We start from the raw sequence: 21,177 nt of genomic DNA, 5'->3' as shown, positions 1-21,177 counted from the left end.
CTTTGTCTAATATTTGCAACATGTTCCTTAAAGTAGAAGTTTACCCATAACAACTTGACAAAAAAAATATTGTTCTTTAGCAAGGAACATACATGTGGTCCCAACACTTGGTCATTCTTCAAAACTGACCCAAGTTTTTTAAAAACAGTGGTCATATTGAGTTGGTAGGAGTTTTGTGTATTCATTGTGGGGAGCACTGACTGTTGGGTGTACTTCCTGATAATAGAATCATCACAAGGAGTGGAGTGTTGGATGTCAGCACTTTTATAATAAGTAGTGGAATGCTATAACACTTATCTTTCTTTTCGACTTTTATGGACACAATGACCGATTTATGCTTAGTATTGGAGGTATATGGGAATATTAGAATTTCACGTATGTTATGCGTTTATACAGTGAATCCGGAAAGTATTCACAGTGCTTCAGGTTTTCCAATTTTTTTTATGTTCCAGCCCAATTCCAAAATGGATTAAATTCATTATTTTTATCAAAATTCTACAAACAATACCCCATAATGACAAATGTGAAAGAAGTTTGTTTGAAATCTTTGCAAATTTATAAAAAAAAAAAAAAAAAAATCACATGTACATAAGTATTTACAGCCTTAGCTCAATACTTTGCTGACGCACCTTTAGCACCAATTACAGCCGCAAGTCTTTTTGAATATGGTGTTACAAGCTTGGCACACCTATTTTTGGGCAGTTTCTTCCATTTTTCTTTGCAGGACCTCTTAAGCTCTATCAGGTTGGATGGGGAGCGTCGGTGCACAGCTATTTTCAGATCTCGCCAGAGATGTTCAGTTGGGTTCAAGTCTGGGCAACTCAAGCACATTCACAGAATTGTCCCAGAGGCACTTCTGTGTTATCTTTGCTGTGTGCTTAGGGTCATTGTCCTGTTGGAAGATGAACCTTCGACCCAGTCGGAGGTCCAGAGCGCTTTGGAGCAGGTTTTCATCAAGAATGTCTATGTACTCTGTAGGGTTGGTATTGGTCAGGTGATGAACTGTGCCTGGTTTCCTCCAGAAATGATGCTTGCCTCTCGGGCCAAAGAGTTCAATCCTTATTTCATTAGACCAGAAAATTTTGCTTCTCATGATCAGAGGTGCCTTTTGGCAAACTCCAGGCGGGCTGTCATGTGCCTTCTACTGAGGAGTGGCGTCCGTCTAGCCACTCTACCATACAGGCCTTATTGGTGGAGTGCTGCAGAGATCTCTGGAAGGTTCTCCTCTCTCCACAGAGAAAAGCTGAAGCTCTGCCAGAGTGCCCATCGGGTTCAGGGTCACCTTCCTAAGGCCCTTCTCCCCAGATCGCTCAGTTTGGCCAGGTGGCCTGCTCTAGGAAGAGTCCTGTTGATTTCAAACTTCTTCCATTTTCAGATGATGGAGGAAATTGTGCTCACTGGGACCTTCAATGCTGCAGAATTTTTTCTGTACCCTTCCCCAGATCTATGCCTCGATACAATCCAGTCTTGGAGGTCCACAGACAATTACTTGGACTTCATGGCTTGGTTTATGCTCTGACATGCACGGTTAACTGTGGACCTTAAACAGACAGGTATGTGCCTTTCCAAATCATGTCCAATCAACTGAAATTTCTAAAAATGGACTCCAATCAAATGTAGAAAAATCTCAAGGATGATCAGTGGAAACAGGATGCACCTGAGCTCAATTTTGAGTGTCATGGCAAAGGCTGCGAATACTTATGTACATGTGATTTTTAATTTTTTTTTTTATTTTTAATAACTTTGCAAAGATAGCAAACTTCTTTAACGTTGTCATTATGGGGTATTGCTTGTAGAATTGAGGAAAATAATTAATGTAATCCATTGTTTTCCACTGTAACATAATGTGGAAAAAGTGAAGCGTTGTGAATACTTTCCAGATGCACTGTATGTTTATGTTCATTTATATATCGAGTTTGATATAATTTACATCACATAATTAACGCTGTACTTTTTTTTCAGTATTACTTACACATGTGAAATGGCATAACCTTTTATTTCAAAGATACAGTTTATACGTTTTGACAAAACCTACAAAAATACTTACTTTAAGAATTTCATCCACACAGCTTACATCACCGGAAGCAGAAGCCTGTGTAACAGAGAAATATCCATAATATTACCTATTCAGGGTTGTAGAACACATAGCGCAAACATATGTTATCACAAAATAAAAGGAAATAATGTTTATATTAGATTTAATGCTACAGTGGTTCAGCTGCAGTAGTTACCAGGCTAGGACAAGGGCTGAAGCAACATACTTCAAACTTACAATGCTCCACACAACAATAACATTTTCCATAATGTGCTATAAGTGGCAAATGACTAATCACTCTAGAATGCAGGAGTTGGTAGATGCAATCTAAGAGCCAGGAGGCACTTTAAAGGAGCAACAAACATGCATGTCCTTTACCAGCAGGAGTAAAGGATAAAAATAGGCCCCTGATATACATTTTAAGCTTCCAAGTTTGATACTGCCTCTCTAAATACACTGGTCAAAAGGAGAAATAATATTTTTGTACTTACCGTAAAGTCTTTTGCTTGGAGTCCATAGAGGAACATTGTAATTCAGACACAGTCAGGTTATACTGTCACATGCAGGAGGTTCGGACATTGGCAAACAGATAAATTGTTAGCCAGCCCAGCCCTATATAACCCCACTTCTCAACCTTCTGGAGAAGCAGTATCAAAGGCAAGAGCTCCTGAGTGGTGGGAAGCCACAGACAAGCAGGCCCACAAGGAGAGACTGGGGATTGTCTCTGCAGTTCACAATCATCTGAAGGACAAATGCCCAAATCTCAAACAGATGAGGTAAGCCCATGTGCAAGAATAAAGTGGCCAATGACCAAAGGAAGGCCACAGAGGATCATCCTGATGCTCAACATCAGTACAGAGAAGATCACTGCAGTAGCGAAGGACTCAAGTTGAAGGGACACTGAGCCTGAACCAGTAAGACAGAGGGAAAAAAAACCATCAAAACAAGTGGAACAACATAATCACCCGATTAAGACACAGACCCACATCATGAAGTGGTCAACGGAAAAAAAAAAAAAAAAATACTGGGACAAATCCCCTGAAGAATAGTTCTCAAAGGGCAATTTTAACAAAACCAGGTTCTCAAAAAAAGACCAGTCAGTTTACATGAGAAGGCCCAACCCTGCACTTCTACTCCGTAGGATGATAGATGAGGGAATCGCAGCGCAGTAGCCCCCAAAAGAGTAGTAGAGGACTGAAGGGTACGATCCAGCATGACTAGCCCACAAGGGTAGGCAGGGATGGAAAGTATACCTCTAAACCCCAGACTGGTGAAAAGAGGGCACCAGACCAAAAGGAGGATAAAAAAAACATCCATTTTAAAACACCCAGAGGTGTCTCAGGGGCTTGACAAAAGGACTCTACATGACCTGCTGAGCAGCTAACATGAATCTATTAAGCCCCTAGCCCATCCTGGTCCAGTGAACATCTAAAGCCATGGAGCCAGGAATAGGAAACCTAGCCTCACTGCTTAGATCATTCACCCTATTAAGGGCAGAACAAGGCAAGGCATCTAGGGAACCTTCTTCAAAAAGCTGCAGGTCAGCCAGAGAGGGAGGACCTATAGCCACGTACGTCGGTTCCACCAATTTATCTGGATTTAACTTATCTCCAACAGGGGGCACCTACATCAGGAATCCACTGTATTCTACCTGCTGAAGTCCAGGACGGCACAGAATCCTCCAATGCAGATTTCCGCCTGCAACACTGGAGATGAGGAGCAAACATCTCTTTTTGGTGTAGAGAAAACTGGCTGAAGAGAGCCAGATTCCAATGCACTGTATTTAGGGGAGACAGTGCAGAGAAGAGTATTACTCTTAGGACTTTTTCAAATGGCATTTACCTTTAGCTGCAGCAAGAATCCAGCAAATTTCTTGCAGCTGCATTAACAGGCAGATGAGGATAGTTGCAACTGCTCAGCCTGTACAAAGCAATGACAGGCCAACAGTGGTCGCAGCTGTTTGCAGGCGTTTTAGATACACACAAGCTGTTTGTGTCCAGGGGTGATCTTCTGTCCCTAAACACAGGTAACGCCATATGTGAATACATCTGAACACCAATAGACAGCTGCGACTGCTGTCAGCCTGATGCTGCTCTGTATGGGCTGAGTGTCTTCAATTACCTACAAATCCAGCTGCAGCAATCCAAAAGATTTTTGCCATAGCTGGAGTTAAAACGAGTGCAAATGAGGCCTTCAGTCTGACACAGGGACCAAAGTACTTGTCCTATAATTGAAGACTCCCACTCCATCCTAGAGATAGAAAGGCGTTGCAACACCAAGGTGATGTCCAATGGTGTTCAAGAAACCGAAGGACCGAGAACCAGAGAGAAAAGAACATTCAAAGAGGGGGTTCATCCAACACTCTACACATCCCCGATGACGGGAAGTGGGTTAACTCTGACTATTTCCACGGTACCTTTGTTACCATCACATTTACTCAACATCAATAGTATGTAAACTCTTGGAGGGGATGATAAGGGACTATATACAAGATTTTAGTAATAAGAACGATATCATTAGCAGTAATCAGCATGGATTCATGAAGAATCGTTCTTGCCAAACCAATCTATTAACCTTCTATGAGGAGGTGAGTTGCCATCTAGATAAAGGAAGGCCCGTAGATGTGGTGTATCTGGATTTTGCAAAAGCATTTGACACAGTTCCCCATAAACGTTTACTGTACAAAATAAGGTCCGTTGACATAGACCATAGGGTGAGTACATGGATTGAAAACTGGCTACAAGGGCGAGTTCAGAGGGTGGTGATAAATGGGGAGTACTCAGAATGGTCAGGGGTGGGTAGTGGGGTTCCCCAGGGTTCTGTACTGGGACCAATCCTATTTAATTTGTTTATAAACGACCTGGAGGATGGGATAAACAGTTCAATCTCTGTATTTGCAGACGATACTAAGCTAAGCAGGGCAATAACTTCTCCGCAGGATGTGGAAACCTTGCAAAAAGACCTGAACAAATTAATGGGGTGGGCGACTACATGGCAAATGAGGTTCAATGTAGAAAAATGTAAAATAATGCATTTGGGTGGCAAAAATATGAATGCAATCTATACACTGGGGGGAGAACTTCTGGGGGAATCTAGGATGGAAAAGGACCTGGGGGTCCTAGTAGATGATAGGCTCAGCAATGGCATGCAATGCCAAGCTGCTGCTAATAAAGCAAACAGAATATTGGCATGCATTAAAAGGAGGATCAACGCAAGAGATAAAACGATAATTCTCCCGCTCTACAAGGCTCTGGTTCGGCCGCACCTGGAGTGTGCTGTCCAGTTCTGGGCACCAGTCCTCAGGAAGGATGTACTGGAAATGGAGCGAGTAAAAAGAAGGGCAACAAAGCTAATAAAGGGTCTGGAGGATCTTAGTTATGAGGAAAGGTTGCAAGCACTGAACTTATTCTCTCTGGAGAAGAGACACTTGAGAGGGGATATGATTTCAATTTACAAATACTGTACTGGTGACCCCACAATCGGGATAAAACTTTTTTGCAGAAGAGAGTTTAATAAGACTCGTGGCCACTCATTACAATTAGAAGAAAAGAGGTTTAACCTTAAACTACGTAGAGGGTTCTTTACTGTAAGAGCGGCAACGATGTGGAATTCCCTTCCACAGGCGGTGGTCTCAGCGGGGAGCACTGATAGCTTCAAGAAACTATTAGATAATCACCTGAATGACCGCAACATACAGGGATACACAATGTAATACTGACACATAATCACACACATAGGTTGGACTTGTGTCTTTTTTCAACCGCACCTACTATGTAACTATGTAGGTTTGAATGTTTGTAAAACCTCAATAAAAATATTGAAACAAACAAAAAAAAAAAAAAAACACTAAAGTGATGGTCTAGAAGATTATGTGAACACTAGCCTCTAATTGTGTTTAGCTGCACATAATAGTGTGATTAGGCTACATATAGAGCAGAACCATCAAGTGTGCTCTGTTAGGACTAAGCGATCTATAGCATGAAACGCGTCAGTGTTTGTGCCTGCCTTTGTGGGGCTGTGATGATGTTTTTATCTGTGGATTACTACAATAAAGTTTTGGGATCTTCTGTAAAAAAACCTAGACCTTTTTAGTGAGGGTTTAAGTTGAACAGCCTCACCGGTGATAGGTAGCTACCAATGATGGCCATCTGCAAAGCCCTATCTGTCTGATTCTTGCAGTTTTTAAGCCCTTAAGTGTGCTGACTGCCTGAGTCCAAAAAAATCCAGCGGCAACTGTCTGAATAGGGTACCGCTCCAAAACCCAGTCCCCATTTGAACAGGGGCATGGAGTCCTGAGAAGTGGGAGGAACCCAGGAGGACAGAGAAAGTTGCAGTGTAGGAAAAAGTAGGGAGCAAATAAAGAAGGGGACAGCCTGTGAACTAAATGTTGAAGAGACAAACAACCCTAGGACCCATCTGGATGCACAATCAGACCCTTCCTTGCAGAAGTGGGGATAAACCATCTTAGAGAAGGTGTTTGTTTTTAGCGTATCTCTGGCTTCAATCCATACAGCATAAATGGGAGGTCAGGCTCTGAAGGTCTGTGAGTACATTAGGGCTGCAACAAACGATTATTTCCATAATCGATTAGTTGGCCGATTATTGTTTAGATTAATCAGATAAGAACCTTAAAAAAAAAAAATTAAAAAATTGTGGTGTATAGTTTAGTTAATATGTAAAGTTAAAAAAAAAAAGGGCAATTTATTTTTAAATATCTATATGCATTAGTAAATTTAAATAACCAGCTATATGGTTAGGGAGCAAAATCTCTAATCCACTCTGAGAATTAGCCCTCATGCACACAGGCTGTTAAAATAACGTTATGAAAACGCCAGTATCTTTGCAGTGATTTTTTTTAGCTTTTTTCAGCATTTTTGCAATAGCGGTGTTTAGCGTTTTTCCGCGTTAGCGTTTTTTAGCGTTTTTTTTTTTTTTTTCCCAAATTTTTTTTTTTCAATGGATCAAAACGTTAAACGTTGGTGAATGATGTTTTTGAGCGTTTTTACAGCTGAAAAACGTCTTTCAGAACCCACTGGTCCTGGGTTTTTTTTTACAGCTTAAAAACGCCTATGCCACTTGCAGCTCAAAAACGCCTAGGTGGGCATGAAGCCATAGACTAACATAGACAGGCCTTTTTAAGCTGCAAAAAAAGCTCAAAAAAGCAGCTGTAAAAACGTCCGTGTGCATGAGGACTAACAGACAAAAGAGATACTGTATATACCATTAGAGGAGATATACTGTATATACTATTAGAGGTTGAATCTGGTAAATATCAGACTCAGATCAAATTTTTTATTGAAAGAAAAAAAATATTCAAGACTGTTTTGTGGATTTTCAGATAGAAATGTAATATATTATGTATGACAGACTCTCTTGTCATAGGCAGGTGGCTTGATAAAAGCTCCCTGCGCCTGCTGTCCCTTATGCAGCCATACAAAAAACAATGTTCAAAATAAGAACGTTTGTTATCATTAGTGGGGTCAAATTGACGTTAGTTTTCAACCACAGTGACGTGAAAATTCGAAGGAGCAGAATACTAAACTTCTTGGTCAAAGAAATATTCAGACAGATGGGATTTTCCTTCAGAAATTACAATCTTTTTAAAACTGAATGTTAAAAGTAAGAGAAATTTTCAAACATTCTTTAATTCAACGAAAGTACAAAGATTTTTTGTAATGGATATCTCCATTCGGATCTTATCCGAAAATCGATATGTATATGGCCAGCATAAGGCTCGGCTCACACCTATGCAGTTTGCTTTTAATCCATTTCTGCAGTGCTTTTTGCTGTGTGTTTTTTCACACACGATCTTGCTGCGAATTGCATCCCAAACACACACACACACATATATATATATATATATATATATATATATATATATACACACATACATACATACATACACACACATATACATATAGATAGATAGATACACATACACACACACAAATACACAGAGAAGTAGGATATATGGGCATTTTAACTAGGAGACAGAAATGAAGCTATACGAAGGGTGGAAGGGATATTTTTACATTAAAGTAGTACTAAAAGCTGAGAACCACTCACTTCCTGCCCAGGACTACATGTCCCATGAGGCATTGCTCCTCTCACATTCACAAGTTCTTAAGCACTTACTGACATGAATGGATGGTGTTGTGTATGTGTATGTATGTATGTATGTATTTATTGTGTATAAGCTGTATGTGTGCTGCACTGTGAATAATGACATGTATTGATGGTGTACTGTGCTGTATATGTGCTTCACTGTATTTCCTGATATGTAAACAAATAATGCATTTTGTATTCAGGCCAACTAATCGGCTGGCCGATTAATCGATTATGAAAAGAGTTGACAACTCTCAGTGTGAAGATCAGGCCTGAAGATACAATGTCCCTCAAAGGTTAAGAAAGTCAGATACTCCTTATATGCATCAACAGCATTCAAGGAGTATGTATACAGACATCAGTCCCATGCAGGGAAAACGTCTCAGATGCTTGTAACAAGCCATCCTAACTGCAGCACAAGGCTCCAGAATGGAATTCACCCATTCTGACGGTTTGACAAATTAAAGTCACTGCCAAAATGGAACAGAGGGTAGGAACTATTAATTCAACCAGTGATTTAAGGAGGGACTCTAACTGCTTGTCAGTGGGATGCAGAAAGGTGAGCATGCACTCAGCCAGTCTAGTGGTATTCCTGTTAAAGTGCATCAGTTGGAACAGATCACCAACCACAACAGAGGCCACAGTATAACAATATGGATCCCAGGTTGCATATTACAGGCACTGGTTCATTCTGAAGGCAACAGTAAATGTCCCCAGATCTACTGGGGAATTATGGGCATAGGTCACCTATGACAGAGTGACTGTCCCATCTGTGTTTTAGGGAAGACATGTCTAGGAATTAACCAGTTTAAAAGATAAATCTATATGCACCACTTGATAAAAAAACAAAACAACAAAAAAAAACACAGTACTACTCTGCCACCTGACTGTTACAGAAAACCAAATGTCAACTGCAGGGTTGGTGCAGCTCTCACAAGAGCTTATCCGAATCAAGCACATGCACCCAGCTAAAACAGGTTCTAGTAAGGGTTGATTCACAAAAGATGAAGTCCAGTGAGTTTTTAAGCTGCATCAAAACACATGCAGTGTCTTCCATGTATTTCATTGGCCCTAGTTCACATCAGTGCAGTCAACAAAAGTAGCTTTCTGTATGGAACGCATTTGGAATGCGCCAAAACGCAAACAAATCAAAAACACACTGGAACGCACAAGTTTTGAATTGAGATGAAGAAAAAAGTGAAAAAAAAAAAAATCACCAGAATGCATCAAAGAAACGCAGAAAACGTGATGTAGCCCTAATGCTGTTTTCACACTGAGGGGCTATAGCGCTAAAAATAGCGCCCGCATAACGCCTGCAAAGAGCATCTTCTGTCTCTCCAGTGTGAAAGCCCGAGTGCTTTTACACTGGAGCGGTGCGTTTGCAGGATGGTAAAAAAGTCCTGCAAGCAGCATCTTTGCAGCACTGTAGGACACCGCTCCTAAAGTGCCCCTGCCTATTGAAATCAATTGGCAGCGCCGCCGAACCGTCGGCAAAGCGCTGCTGCAACAGCGCTTTGCGGGTGGTTTTAACCCCTTTTCGTCCGCTAGCGGGGTTAAAAGTGCCCCGCTAAAAATAGCGGCGCTTTACCGCCGACGCCCCCAACGCTTCAGTGTGAAAGCAGACCAGCAAATACACCCATATGAGCTAGACCCAGTATCTCTTATCTCCCGTTTGGAACATGGACCTTATAAGTAAACACTTCTCTACAATATTTACACTTGTAAAGGAAACCTGACCTAAGATAAATGTTATTTATATGACTGTACCTGGCTTCAATTACTTTTCACTGAAAGTAAATTAAATAATTAAACAGTAAATTAATTCAAAACACTTGTCTTGAAAATGTATCCTGCTCCTGTACTATTGAATGCCTCAAAACCAATAGATATGTTTGACAGCCAGGTAACTAATACTTTCACAAGGTAGCCAGCAATGTCTCAATTGTTTTTTTTTGTGAAAACAGTTGTTCGGTGTTGAAGATATGCTCCCTCATTCAACTACCATCTACAACTCTGGGCCAAACCTCATTTAAAATAGTCTGTTGTAAAGTGGAAAACTGTTCTGTGGTCAGACAAAACGAAATTTAAAATGATTTTTGACAACCATGGGCGCAGCATCCTCCAGACAAAAGAGAAAAGGGACCTTTTAGCTTGTTATCAGCAATCAAAGGCCTACATATCTAATGGTATAAGGATATGCATTAGTGTGTATGGAATGGGCAATTTCCAAATCTGGAAAGGCACCATCATATCCTGTCATCCAGAAGTCTTTTGTTTTAGGGATGGCTTAGGGAACCTCCTCACGGGGCTCTCTCCTCCTCCCCACTGCTATGGGTTCTCTTACCGGCAAAACAGAAAGCTGTGGGGGCCCGCGTCCTACCAACCAATGACGTCAATGGTTGCTAAGGACAGGTCGAGCGGCCCTCACAGCTGTTTTACTGGCTAGTGTACACATAGCAGCGGGGAGGAGGTGCGGGCGGTGCTCTCTTCCACCTCTGTGTACACAGAAGTTACAGGAGCGCCATCAGATTAGATCGTACAGTGCATGATGACCTCCACTTAAAGTGTTACTAAACCCAGGGCCCTGCATTCACTATATCTGGTCTCCCACAGTACACAGAACATGGAAATGCAATTATTTTAGTAAATAGAAACTGCTAAATACTTTTTCACATCAGCAGTATATAGCAGTCTTGTGACTTCTATGAGTGTCTGGTTAAAGCTTGTAGGAGGAGTTTTCATTCTGCACTGACTTTCCTATCAGGATGCAGGACCCCTGACCCTCTATCTGGACAGTGCTGATTGGCCCTGTGCTGATCACATGCACACTCCCAAGAAATAAAAAAAAAAAAAAAAAACTAGCAATACACACCATACTAAGCATGTGCAGCCTGTCCCCTGGCTCTGTATTATCAGGAAATATATTGGGGACAGTGGGAGGAGAGGATCAAAAAGCCTTTTTACACAATGCGGAGGATTAACCACTTAGGTTCCATAGTGAGTATAACAAGCATGCTTTACTGCAGATACAGACTGATTTTACTGTTGTGGGTTTAGTAACCCTTTAACTTGGTAGCAAAAAAGGTGGGCAATGGGAGGTAAGCAAACCCAGTTATGTGATGAGAGGGATGTGGTTCAATGAGAGGTTTGGTGATGGGAGGATTTGGAGGTGGGAAGGGAACAGAATTTGTGCTAGGAGGGAGGATTTGAGTGGGGGAGGGGATTTACAACCTACAGACCACTTAACTCTAATATACAAACTACATTTTAGGGCATGCCATATGGTAAGGCCTTATGTACACTGCTGCTGCTAAACGGATGTTCAGGGGCAGTTGGGCATTTTTTTCAACTGCTCCTGAACATGTACACAGGGTCGTTTTTAGTCGTTTCTAGGCAGTTGAGTTTAGAGGTCTTTTTTGGAAAAAAATGAGTTTAGAGGCATTTCAAGCGCCAAGCACTTCTAAATGCAGCTAAACGCGGTAACTCACGTTTAGCTGCATTTCGTTTACAAGCGTTTTTCATTTTTGGCTATTTTTAAAATAATATTTTTTTTTCAAACGCTTCTAAACACAAACGCGGCAAAACGCACTATAGTGTCCTCTGCTCCCCATAGCAGTGTCCCCTGCCCCCCTCCCTCCAAAGTAGTGCCCTGTACCCCCCCCCCCCCCCACAGCAGTGTCCTCTGCCCCTTCACATCACCCCCCCCCCCCCCCCCCACTGTAGTGGTGTCCTCTGCCCCATCTTGCCACAGTAGTGTCCTGTACCCCCCCACCAAGCAGTGTCCTCTGCCCCCTTCCCCCCAGTAGTGTCCTAAACTCCACCTCCACAACCCCTAAAAACAGTGTCCTCTGCCCCCTTCACCCCCCCCCCACTATAGTGTCCTGAGCCCCCTGCACATCACCCCCACTGTAGTGTCCTCTGCCCCCTCCCACCACAGTAGTGTCCTGTAACCCCCCCCCCCCCCCAGTAGTGTCCTGCACACACCACCCCCAAAAAAACAGCATCTTCTGCCCCCTTCACCCCCCCCCTCCACTGTAGTGTCCTCTGCCCCCTCCCCCCCCAGTAGTGTCATCTGCCCCCCTTCACCACCACTGTAGTGTCCCCTATACCCCCCATAGCAATGTCCTGCCCCCCCCCCCCCCCCCCAGAGTCCTCCGCCCCCTGAAAGCAGCGTCCCCTGCCTCCTTGTCCCCCAAAGCAGTGTGCTCTGTTGCTTTCTCATCACAATCCTTACTGCGCCACTGTGGTGTCTGCTCTCCCCCATCCAACAGTGTCTGCCTTGTCCCCTTCACCCCCCCCCCCCATGCACACAGCGCTGTGTAGGTAGCACTTCCTACCTGTCAGCGTGTGTACAACAGAGCAGAGATCAGTAGACAGCAAAGTGCTGAGCGGCAGGCGGGAGCTGTTGGGGATCATAACAAGCTGGTGATTGGTTGCTAGGACCGCCTTGGCAACCAATTACTGAGCAGCCCCCTTCCCCGCATACAGCACTATACTGCCTCCCGCACTCCTCTCTGCAGTTAACAGGAGAGCGGCGTTGGCTGGGGGGAGCCAGAACCGTGGTCACGATCTACATGTTGGCTCCCTGTGATCGATGGCTCACCAACCCCCGTTTTAGAGTGTGGCAGCTTTTTTTTTTTAAATTGGAGGTGTAGATGGTAGCTGGATGCGGGAGCATATCTTAAACACCAAACAACTTTTTTCATAAACAATCCTAACATATACATGAATGTTTGGTTTTAACAAGGCATGCCTGTGTAGGTATTGGAAAAAAAAGTCTATTGACAACCCTAATCCCAGCTCTCTACCAGGGTTAAATGAACCTGGGTGGAAGTGTAGGGCATCAAGGACTTATCCACTGAAGGAGGTCACCACGACACCATGCACTCAATGTAATGATGAAGAAGGGTCGCTGACATCATTAAGTCAGAGCCACTCTCTCTTAGGAAGAAGAAGACCGTGCATGTCCTGTGACTGTCAGGGTCTGAAGGTGGGCTTTAAAAAACACAAGAATAAATAGGACAGGAAAAGAGCAGACTGAACACAAACTTAAGTTATTTTTTTTTAAGTAACTTACATCTAGAGGCTGGGAAGGTATCTTCAACTTTGTTAAATGTGCTTTGCTGTTTGATTTTAGTTCACTCATACTGTTGCTTTGAGACTGGCTGCTGTAGTGTTCAGAAGACAGTTTTGGTTCCATAGACTCTGGCCCATCCATGGGACGTACATAAGCCGTAGGTTTCTGCAGCATTGAGCTAGACTTTGACATTAACGATGGGGGGAAAGCCTGGGTGGGATGCTGCCCGCTTGAAAATGAAGGTGCTCGAGAAGGAGAATCCCAGTTAGCATCAGGGTCCCTTGGAGATTTAGAGCGTGGCCGATCCTTGCTATGGTGATCATTCCCATGAGAACGTGAATGGCTAGAACTTAATGCAGACTGTTTGGCCGGACTGATGGAACGAGATTTAGAGTGATCTGATCCATGTTGCCCTTTTTTACGGCTGCTGCTGTAAGACTCCCTGTCGTGCCTTTGACTGCTGCTGCTGCCACCACTACTCCTGCTGTGTCCTCCCTGGGAACTAGATGAGGATCGTTTCTGGGACTGAGAGGTGCCTGGTGCAGGGCCTACAGGAGTCCATTTACTGCTCTGGTGTGAGTTACTAAGTCTCTGATCTGGAAAGAAACCCTGTCCAGATTTATCATCTGAGGGTGGGGGAGGAACAGTGTGCTTGGGAATCTCAATCGGCAAAGGTCGGTCACTTATCATTTCTTTCATCTCATCGTAGTTTCCCAGCATGCTCTGGATACGGTTGGATAATTTATCTTCCTTGGCTGTCTAAAATTTAGGGAAAAAAAAACAAAAAACAGTTTATACATTTAAGATTAACTAAGACATTAACAATACAAAAAAGGATATATACTTTAAATTAGAACAAAAAAAAAAAAACCACACTTTAGAATGTTGAAACTAAAGCATGCCATACAGACACAGCAAATGGCAATAAGGTTGGGTATGCTGCCGAGTACAAACTTTCCTCTGTCAAAGACAGAAGCCTACTGCCTGTGTCCAATAATCAACACAGGAAGTTCAATGGGCAAAACAAAAAGTAGCAGCTCCTTTCTAAACAGACAGGTCCAGCAGCTGAAAATAACAACCAATGTCACAGTATTATCTAATATACTGTAATTCGAGTATTATTTTTTGAGTATTAATAATAAATTGTTCATAGGGAGAACCAGTACGCGTGGAGCAGTAAAACTGGATAAAAGATGGTGCAATCTGAACATGGAGAGGGACACTTATTTAAAGTATCAGCTGGGCTTTTCCTACTGACAGCTAGTAACACATTGCCACAAACACAACTTCAGCTGGTCTACACCAACATTGTGACATCACTGGGTAACTAGTAAGCACTCCAAGGGTCTGTGTTGACAGGCTTTTGCTTATGTCATAAGTCACTTCTGTTCGAACACAAGTCAATATAAAAAGAATGAATACAGCTTGAAAAGAGATCAAATACAGGTTGGGAGGTGGTCAACTACAGGTCAAAATGCACCTGCAATGCACTCTGAATCTGTGTCTCAAACCGATCTCAAATATAGGCCGGAAGCTGCATTTAATCATCAATATAAGCTCAAAGCCTGTAGATGCAGGCCACAACTATTACAGTGTTTCAAGGACATACAGGTTAAGGTAGAAACATGAAAGCAATCACTGCCAACTTTGTTTACAAAACAAAAACAAAACCGCCTGACATATATAAACGCAATTAAATGCACTTAGGCCCCTTTCACACGGGCCGACCGTCCGCCTGTCAGTTTTTTAGGCGGACCTGAACGGACACTCCATACAGGTCTATGGAGCGACGGATGTCAGCGGTGACATGTCCGCTGACATCCGACCCACTCCGATCCGTTAAAGTGTGACGGATGGAAACCCTACTTTTCCAGGCGTCTGGCGGATAGGATGAAAACAGACTCTACGGTCCGTCTTCATCCGATCCCCCATAGAGTAGAGCGGCGCTCTGACAGGTCCGTTCCTGCACAGTGTGCAGAGATGGACCTGTCATCTGCCTGCTCAGCGGGGATCGATCCCCTGCTGAGCAAAGTGGAGCCCGGACACGTCCGTGTGAAAGGGCCCTTAGGCACACCAAGTGCTTAGAAATACATTCAGAGCGTTTTTGACGCTGTTTTTCTCCTGCCAGGAGAAAGGCGTTTAGAAGAGTTGGGCAAACGCTCAGTGCGCGTGAGGCTTAACAATTACCTTTGCAGCCTTTTTGTCTGTAATTATACCATTGAATGTGTTTAGTGCAAAAATACCTATTGAGCCTATCAGAAATCTTGTCGGGCAACAGTTCAGCTGCTTGTGCCAACTCAGTTACATTTTTTCCAGGTATCTTTGAAATATGAGAGGGGCAGTGCACACAACGAGGAACACCCAATCTGATTGCAAGATCCACACACAGGTGCCTGGGCTCAGTGTATCCGTACCATCCATTTCTCTCTGAAAACTACAAAAACACCCCCCCCCCTTCCTGCAACTGCAGGCTTTTAGAAATATGCATTATATTAGAAAGCAACAAGTTCTTTCGAAATGCCTGTTAGATCACATACTTCACTATGAAAAGTAAACTGCTGTCTGGAAGGAACACCCTCAAGCTGCTCAGTCTGCTCGTTAGAATATTTTGCCCATTAGAGTATCTTCCTCAAAAATGCACTAAGGGTAGACTTAGACATGCATCTAAAATTTCCTTTGCCCCTGAAGCCCAATCTACTTTCGTATCCCGCTCCAGAGGTTACTGACAGGTGGTGAGGAAGCGATGAGACCCACCCTCACCGCCTGTTTTAAACCCATTTTTGCTAACAAACACGCCGCTTTGCAGTATGTTTGTGGCGCTTCCCCATTTACTTGAATGTGTAGCGTTTGGAGGGCGGCAACTACATGTCAGTTGAACTTTGTCACAGGCGCGAAGCAACGCTGGCATGTAAACACACCCATTCACTGCCTATTGGAGCTTTAAGTAGAACTATAGGCAAAACTTTTTCTTCCATTTTGGATAGAGCTTGGAAGCATCCCTGCAAATTAAGGGAATCCCTTGGGGACCCCCAGGTCAGCAGAACTAGTTTCCCCATTGGAAGATTTCTCCTCTATTACTTTTCTGGGGACAACCTAAAATTTGGCATTTTCTTTTACTTTCAACGATAACGGTAAACAAGACAAACTGAGATGGAGAATCTTCCTAAAGGGACACATACAATAAAAACTGACAGAGGGTCTAATCCGTCTATACTCTAGTCAAAGCTTTGAAAAAGTTGTACTTTAAGTGGAGCAAGAGCGTTTAGTTGGCGGCAAGCATACAGTTCAAAAGCACATTTTGCCCCCAACTGCAAGTCTAAACAAAGCCTAAGACCCCTTTCAAAAAAAAAAAAAAAAAAATGCCCGAAAAGCTATTACAATTAAAAATCAATGAATGCTTTCACACTGGGGCAGTGCAATAGCCAATAGCGGGGCGGTGAAAAAACTCCTGCAAGCAGCTTCTTTGGAGAATGTTTTCAGCGCTAAAAAAAGCGCCTCAAACGTGCCCCACTCCATTGAAATGAATGGGAAGCGCCTCAAAATGGCTCTCTTGAGTCACGTGACCTTCAAAAAAAAAAGCACACCGCTAACGCTTGAAAAAGCACACAGCCTTTTATGGGAAGTTTTCAAATGCCTCTCAGTGTGAAAAGGGGTTAGGAGAGACACTGATGCGTGCATTTCTAAGTTTAGTGATGGACAACGCTGATGTGGATACACAATAAAGCTGCAAATTTAGGTAGACTTTTACATGCGTCATATAACATCTTATAAAATTAGGCTTACTGGAGTTTAGTTTTAAAATAAACAAAAAAAAAACATAAAATAAAAAACGTAGGTAACACAAAAGCAATGGTTTGTTTTCTACAGCACATCACTGCAATTTTTTTTTTATTTTTTTTACTGTAAATGGAAAATACAGAGGATTTTTCTTAATGACATTTTACAATATTGTAGAATGTTTGAAATTCATTCAATGCATTCTGTTATTTGTATAGTCCGATTTTACAAAAACACATACAAAGCTGTGTATATCCAGAGAATGATGGGTTTTCTTCTGAGAACGGCCAGCATTAGCTCCACGTGTCTGAACTTTTAGGCTCCATGCACACTGGCTTAAAAATCGCTGCTTCTACAGTTTTGCCTGTAGAAGCAGCTCAATTTTATCCTATGTGTCCATGCACATCAGGACGTTTAGATAAATAGTTTAAGCTCGGCATTTAGAGGTAGAAAAGAAAAAAAAAAAAAATTTCGGGTTTGCGTTTTTAGCCCATGTTCACATTGAGCCGATTTTGCATGCGATTTGACATGTCAAATTGGTGGCTATTGCTGGCAATGGCACCGTCTGAATCGGTGCAGCGCCGCACCGATTTGCAAAAGTAGTACATGTACTACTTTTGGCAACTTCGGGGGGGGGGATTTGAATAGACATCTGTACATGAACCTGCACAGATGTCTGTAAAATCGCCACTGAAGTTGGACTGCATTGCCAGTTTGAAATCATGCAAGTTCATCTGAACTCGCAAGATGTGTAATCCACAAATGCTCTATGTGCATGTGGACCCTCAAACTAATACATTTAAGTTCAGGCTGGGCAGACAGAAGTAGGTGTGGGAGGTGGAGGTCTAATCACTCTAGACTCCATCAGCTGTGTGGTGTATATTAAAAGGAGACATAATGATTACAATTTAAATTAAAACTTGGATTTCATATTGTTACATAGTTAGGTTGAAAAAACACACAAGTCCATCTAGTTCAACCTATAAAAAAAAAAAAAAAAAAAAAAATATTATACAATCCTATACCCATAATTGATCCAGAGTAAGGCAAAAAAAACCCCCAGCAAAGCATGACTCAATTTGCTCCAACAGGGGAAAAAAATTCCTTCCAGATCGCCCGAGAGGCAATCCGGTATTCCCAGGATCAGCTATACCTATAAATGTTAGTATCCAGTTATATTATGTGTATTTAGGAAAGAATCCAGGCCTTTTTTAAAGCAAACTACTGAGCTGGCCAGAACCAGATATTAAAGAGAGTCTATTCCACATTTTCACATCGCTTACTGTAAAGAAACCTTTCCGTATTTGGAGATTAAATCTCTTTTCCTCCAGATGTAAAGAGTGCCTCCCTTGTCCTCTGTGCTGACCTCAAAGCGAATAACTCAACACAAAGTTCAATATATGGAGCACTTATGTATTTATTATACATGTTGATCATACCCTTCTTGAGAGAAAATAAATTCAGTTCCTCCAATCTTTTCTCATAGCTGAGCTCCTCCATGCCTCTCATCAATTTGGTTGCCCTTCTCTGCACTTTCTCCAGTTCCCCGATATCCTTTTTGAGAACTAGTGCCCAAAACTGAACTGCATATTCAGGATGAGGTTTTACTAATGATTTGTACAGGGGCAAAATGATATCTCTCTCTCTGGAGTCCATACCTCTCCTAATACAAGAAAGGACTTTGCTTGCTTTGCAAACTGCAGCTTGCTAATTTGCTTGATAAATGCCCCACAAGGTGTATATAGATCCCAGCTAAAAAAAAGCCTCAGTGTTAACATGCACATTTACTTGCCGTCTATAAAATACTGTGTTGTCTCCTTGAAAGGTTACGTGCATGTACTTAAAGTGGTTGTTGCCATAAAAAAACCCTTTCACTGGCAGCCCCTCTCCTTTATCCAGTGATAACGCCCTGTGTAAGTGCTTAAACAGATGCCTCTAAAAAACTTTTTTTTTTTTTCAGTTATCTTTAAGCTGGTCACGTGACTCCCGGCCGCCCTGCTACTACGATCCAGGGCTTCAGTGGGAGGGGCAGAGATCTCCCTCTGACGATAATCGGGAGGTCATGTGTCCGCCATGCTGCCCACTCAGCCCCTCTCACTGTAGCCCTGGATTGTAGTAGCAGAGCGAACAGCAGTTACGTGACCGGCCTAAAGACAACTGAAAAAAGGTACCGTATTTATCGGCATATAACACGCACTTTTTTCCCCTGAAAATCAGGGGAAAATCGTGGGTGCGTGTTATATGCCGATCCCCGCCGATTTCTGTGTCATCGGAGCGATCGCGGCAATTGCCGCGGTTGCCGCCGACATACACAGCCGTGGGTAGATTTAAATATGGCGCCGAGACTTCAGGGAGCCGAGATACACATATCCGAGTGTTCTCGGCTTTTTTCGGCGCCGCCGTCACGCCCAGTCCCGCCCCTGGACCTGTGTTATGTCCATCATAGGGCGGGACTGGGCGTGACTGTGAGCGGCGCCGAAAAAAGCCGAGAACACTCGGGTATGTGTATCTCAGCTCCGACAAGAGCTGAGATACACATACCCGAGTGTTCTCGGCTTTTTTCGGCGCCGCTCACAGTCACGCCCAGTCCCGCCCTATGATGGACATAACACAGGTCCAGGGGCGGGACTGGGCGTGACGGCGGCGCCGAAAAAAGCCGAGAACACTCGGATATGTGTATCTCGGCTCCCTGAAGTCTCGGCGCCATATTTAAATCTATACCGAGTGCACAAAGCTGCACTGACATGGCTGGACTGGGGCAAACCTGCACTAACAAAGCTGCACTGGGGCAAGGCTGCACCTGCACTGGGGCAAAGCTGCACTGACAAGGCTGCACCTGCACTGGGGCAAAGCTGCACTGACAAGGCTGCACCTGTACTGGGGCAAAGCTGCACTGACAAGGCTGCACTGGGGCAAAGCTGCACTGACAAGGCTGCAATGACAAAGCTGCACTGACAAGACTGCACTGACAAGACTGCACTGACAAGACTGCACTGGGGCAAGGCTGCACTGGGGCAAGGCTGCACTGACACTGAAAAGGCTGCAGATGGACAGATAAGGCTGCATTGATGGGCATTTTAATGTAAGTTTTTTCCTTAAACTTCCCACCTAAACTTGGGGTGCGTGTTATACGCCGATAAATACGGTATTTAGAGGCATCTATTTAAACACTTACACAGGGAGTTATCGCCGGATAAATGAGAGGGGCTGCCAGGACATTTTGTAAAGTTTTTTTTTTACTACAAATAGCGACAGGAGGGGGGGCTGAGACAGCTCACACAGACACAGGAGCTGACAGGCAGGGAGGAAGAGGGTGAAAAGGACAGAGAAGAGCTGCGGATGACAGAGGTACATAAGCGGACCACGGTAGTCAGGGCTCAGCAGCCATGATTATCGTGGCCAGCTCACAGAGGAGGACACAGGATGTGGCAGGATCAGCCAGGGTTTTTATAGTTTAGAGAGGAGCAGGTTAGACAGCATAAGCACTGTGCTGTGAAATCTGCTATAAGGGAACATGAACTTTTTTTTTATTTTTTTAGGGTTACAAACACTTTAGGAGCTGCATTGCTTACTGGTGCTGATGCATTGTAGGGATGAACATTGTAGACTGTTTTTGTTTTTATTTTGTTCTGTACTTGTATACAAAGTAATAAAAAAGTTACATAAAAAACAAAAAAACAAACTTGGATTTCATGTTTAACAGGCTCATCAGGATCAGAATGACAAAAAAGTTGCAGAAAATCTCCAGTCATCACTGGTAATAACCTGCTGTTGTTATAAAATACCTATATGTGATATTTCATATTTACATGACTGAAAAGAAACAAAAGTATTAAAGGTATCCGGGCCAGATTACATCTTGCACAGGAATGCACAGTGCATTACTGTGCCTTTCACACGCTATCTGGGTGCAGTGCGATTTCAGCCCATTCATTTTAATGAGCTGAAATCACACCAACTGCACATAAAAGTAATGCATAAAGAAAAAAGAGAAAGGTCTGGTGTCCCCAGTAACACACTTCCATCCCTATAACATATAATAAAACAAAGGATTCGCCCTGGGACTTTAAATGAAGTGGGTACCGTTTCCGCCAGTAAACATAACAGTAGTAAATACAGTATATGGTTTATTCAAGTAAAATTGTTTACATGCATAGATAACACCAACAGTTGCCAAAAAAAG

The 21,177-nt window shown here is 43.0% G+C and overlaps 1 protein-coding gene across 3 annotated transcripts in view; it reads right to left on the bottom strand.

Annotated features, from left to right (window-relative positions):
- The window catches only part of AFF4 (ALF transcription elongation factor 4), a 235,251-nt gene that overhangs the window by 96,581 nt on the left and 117,493 nt on the right, over positions 1–21,177 (bottom strand). For all 3 annotated transcript variants that reach the window (XM_073620658.1, XM_073620659.1, XM_073620657.1), the window contains 2 exons: positions 13,218–13,976; positions 2,048–2,092 (listed from right to left, as the gene is read on the bottom strand). In XM_073620658.1, coding sequence (XP_073476759.1) covers positions 2,048–2,092; positions 13,218–13,976 — 804 coding nt within the window. The remainder of the gene's footprint in view (positions 1–2,047; positions 2,093–13,217; positions 13,977–21,177) is intronic.

The sequence above is a fragment of the Aquarana catesbeiana genome, linkage group LG03, assembly GCF_042186555.1.
Source record: "Aquarana catesbeiana isolate 2022-GZ linkage group LG03, ASM4218655v1, whole genome shotgun sequence".
Classification (NCBI taxonomy): domain Eukaryota; kingdom Metazoa; phylum Chordata; class Amphibia; order Anura; family Ranidae; genus Aquarana; species Aquarana catesbeiana.
The sequence above is the reverse complement of the archived record's forward strand: the minus strand, read 5'-3'. Positions and strand labels throughout refer to the sequence as shown.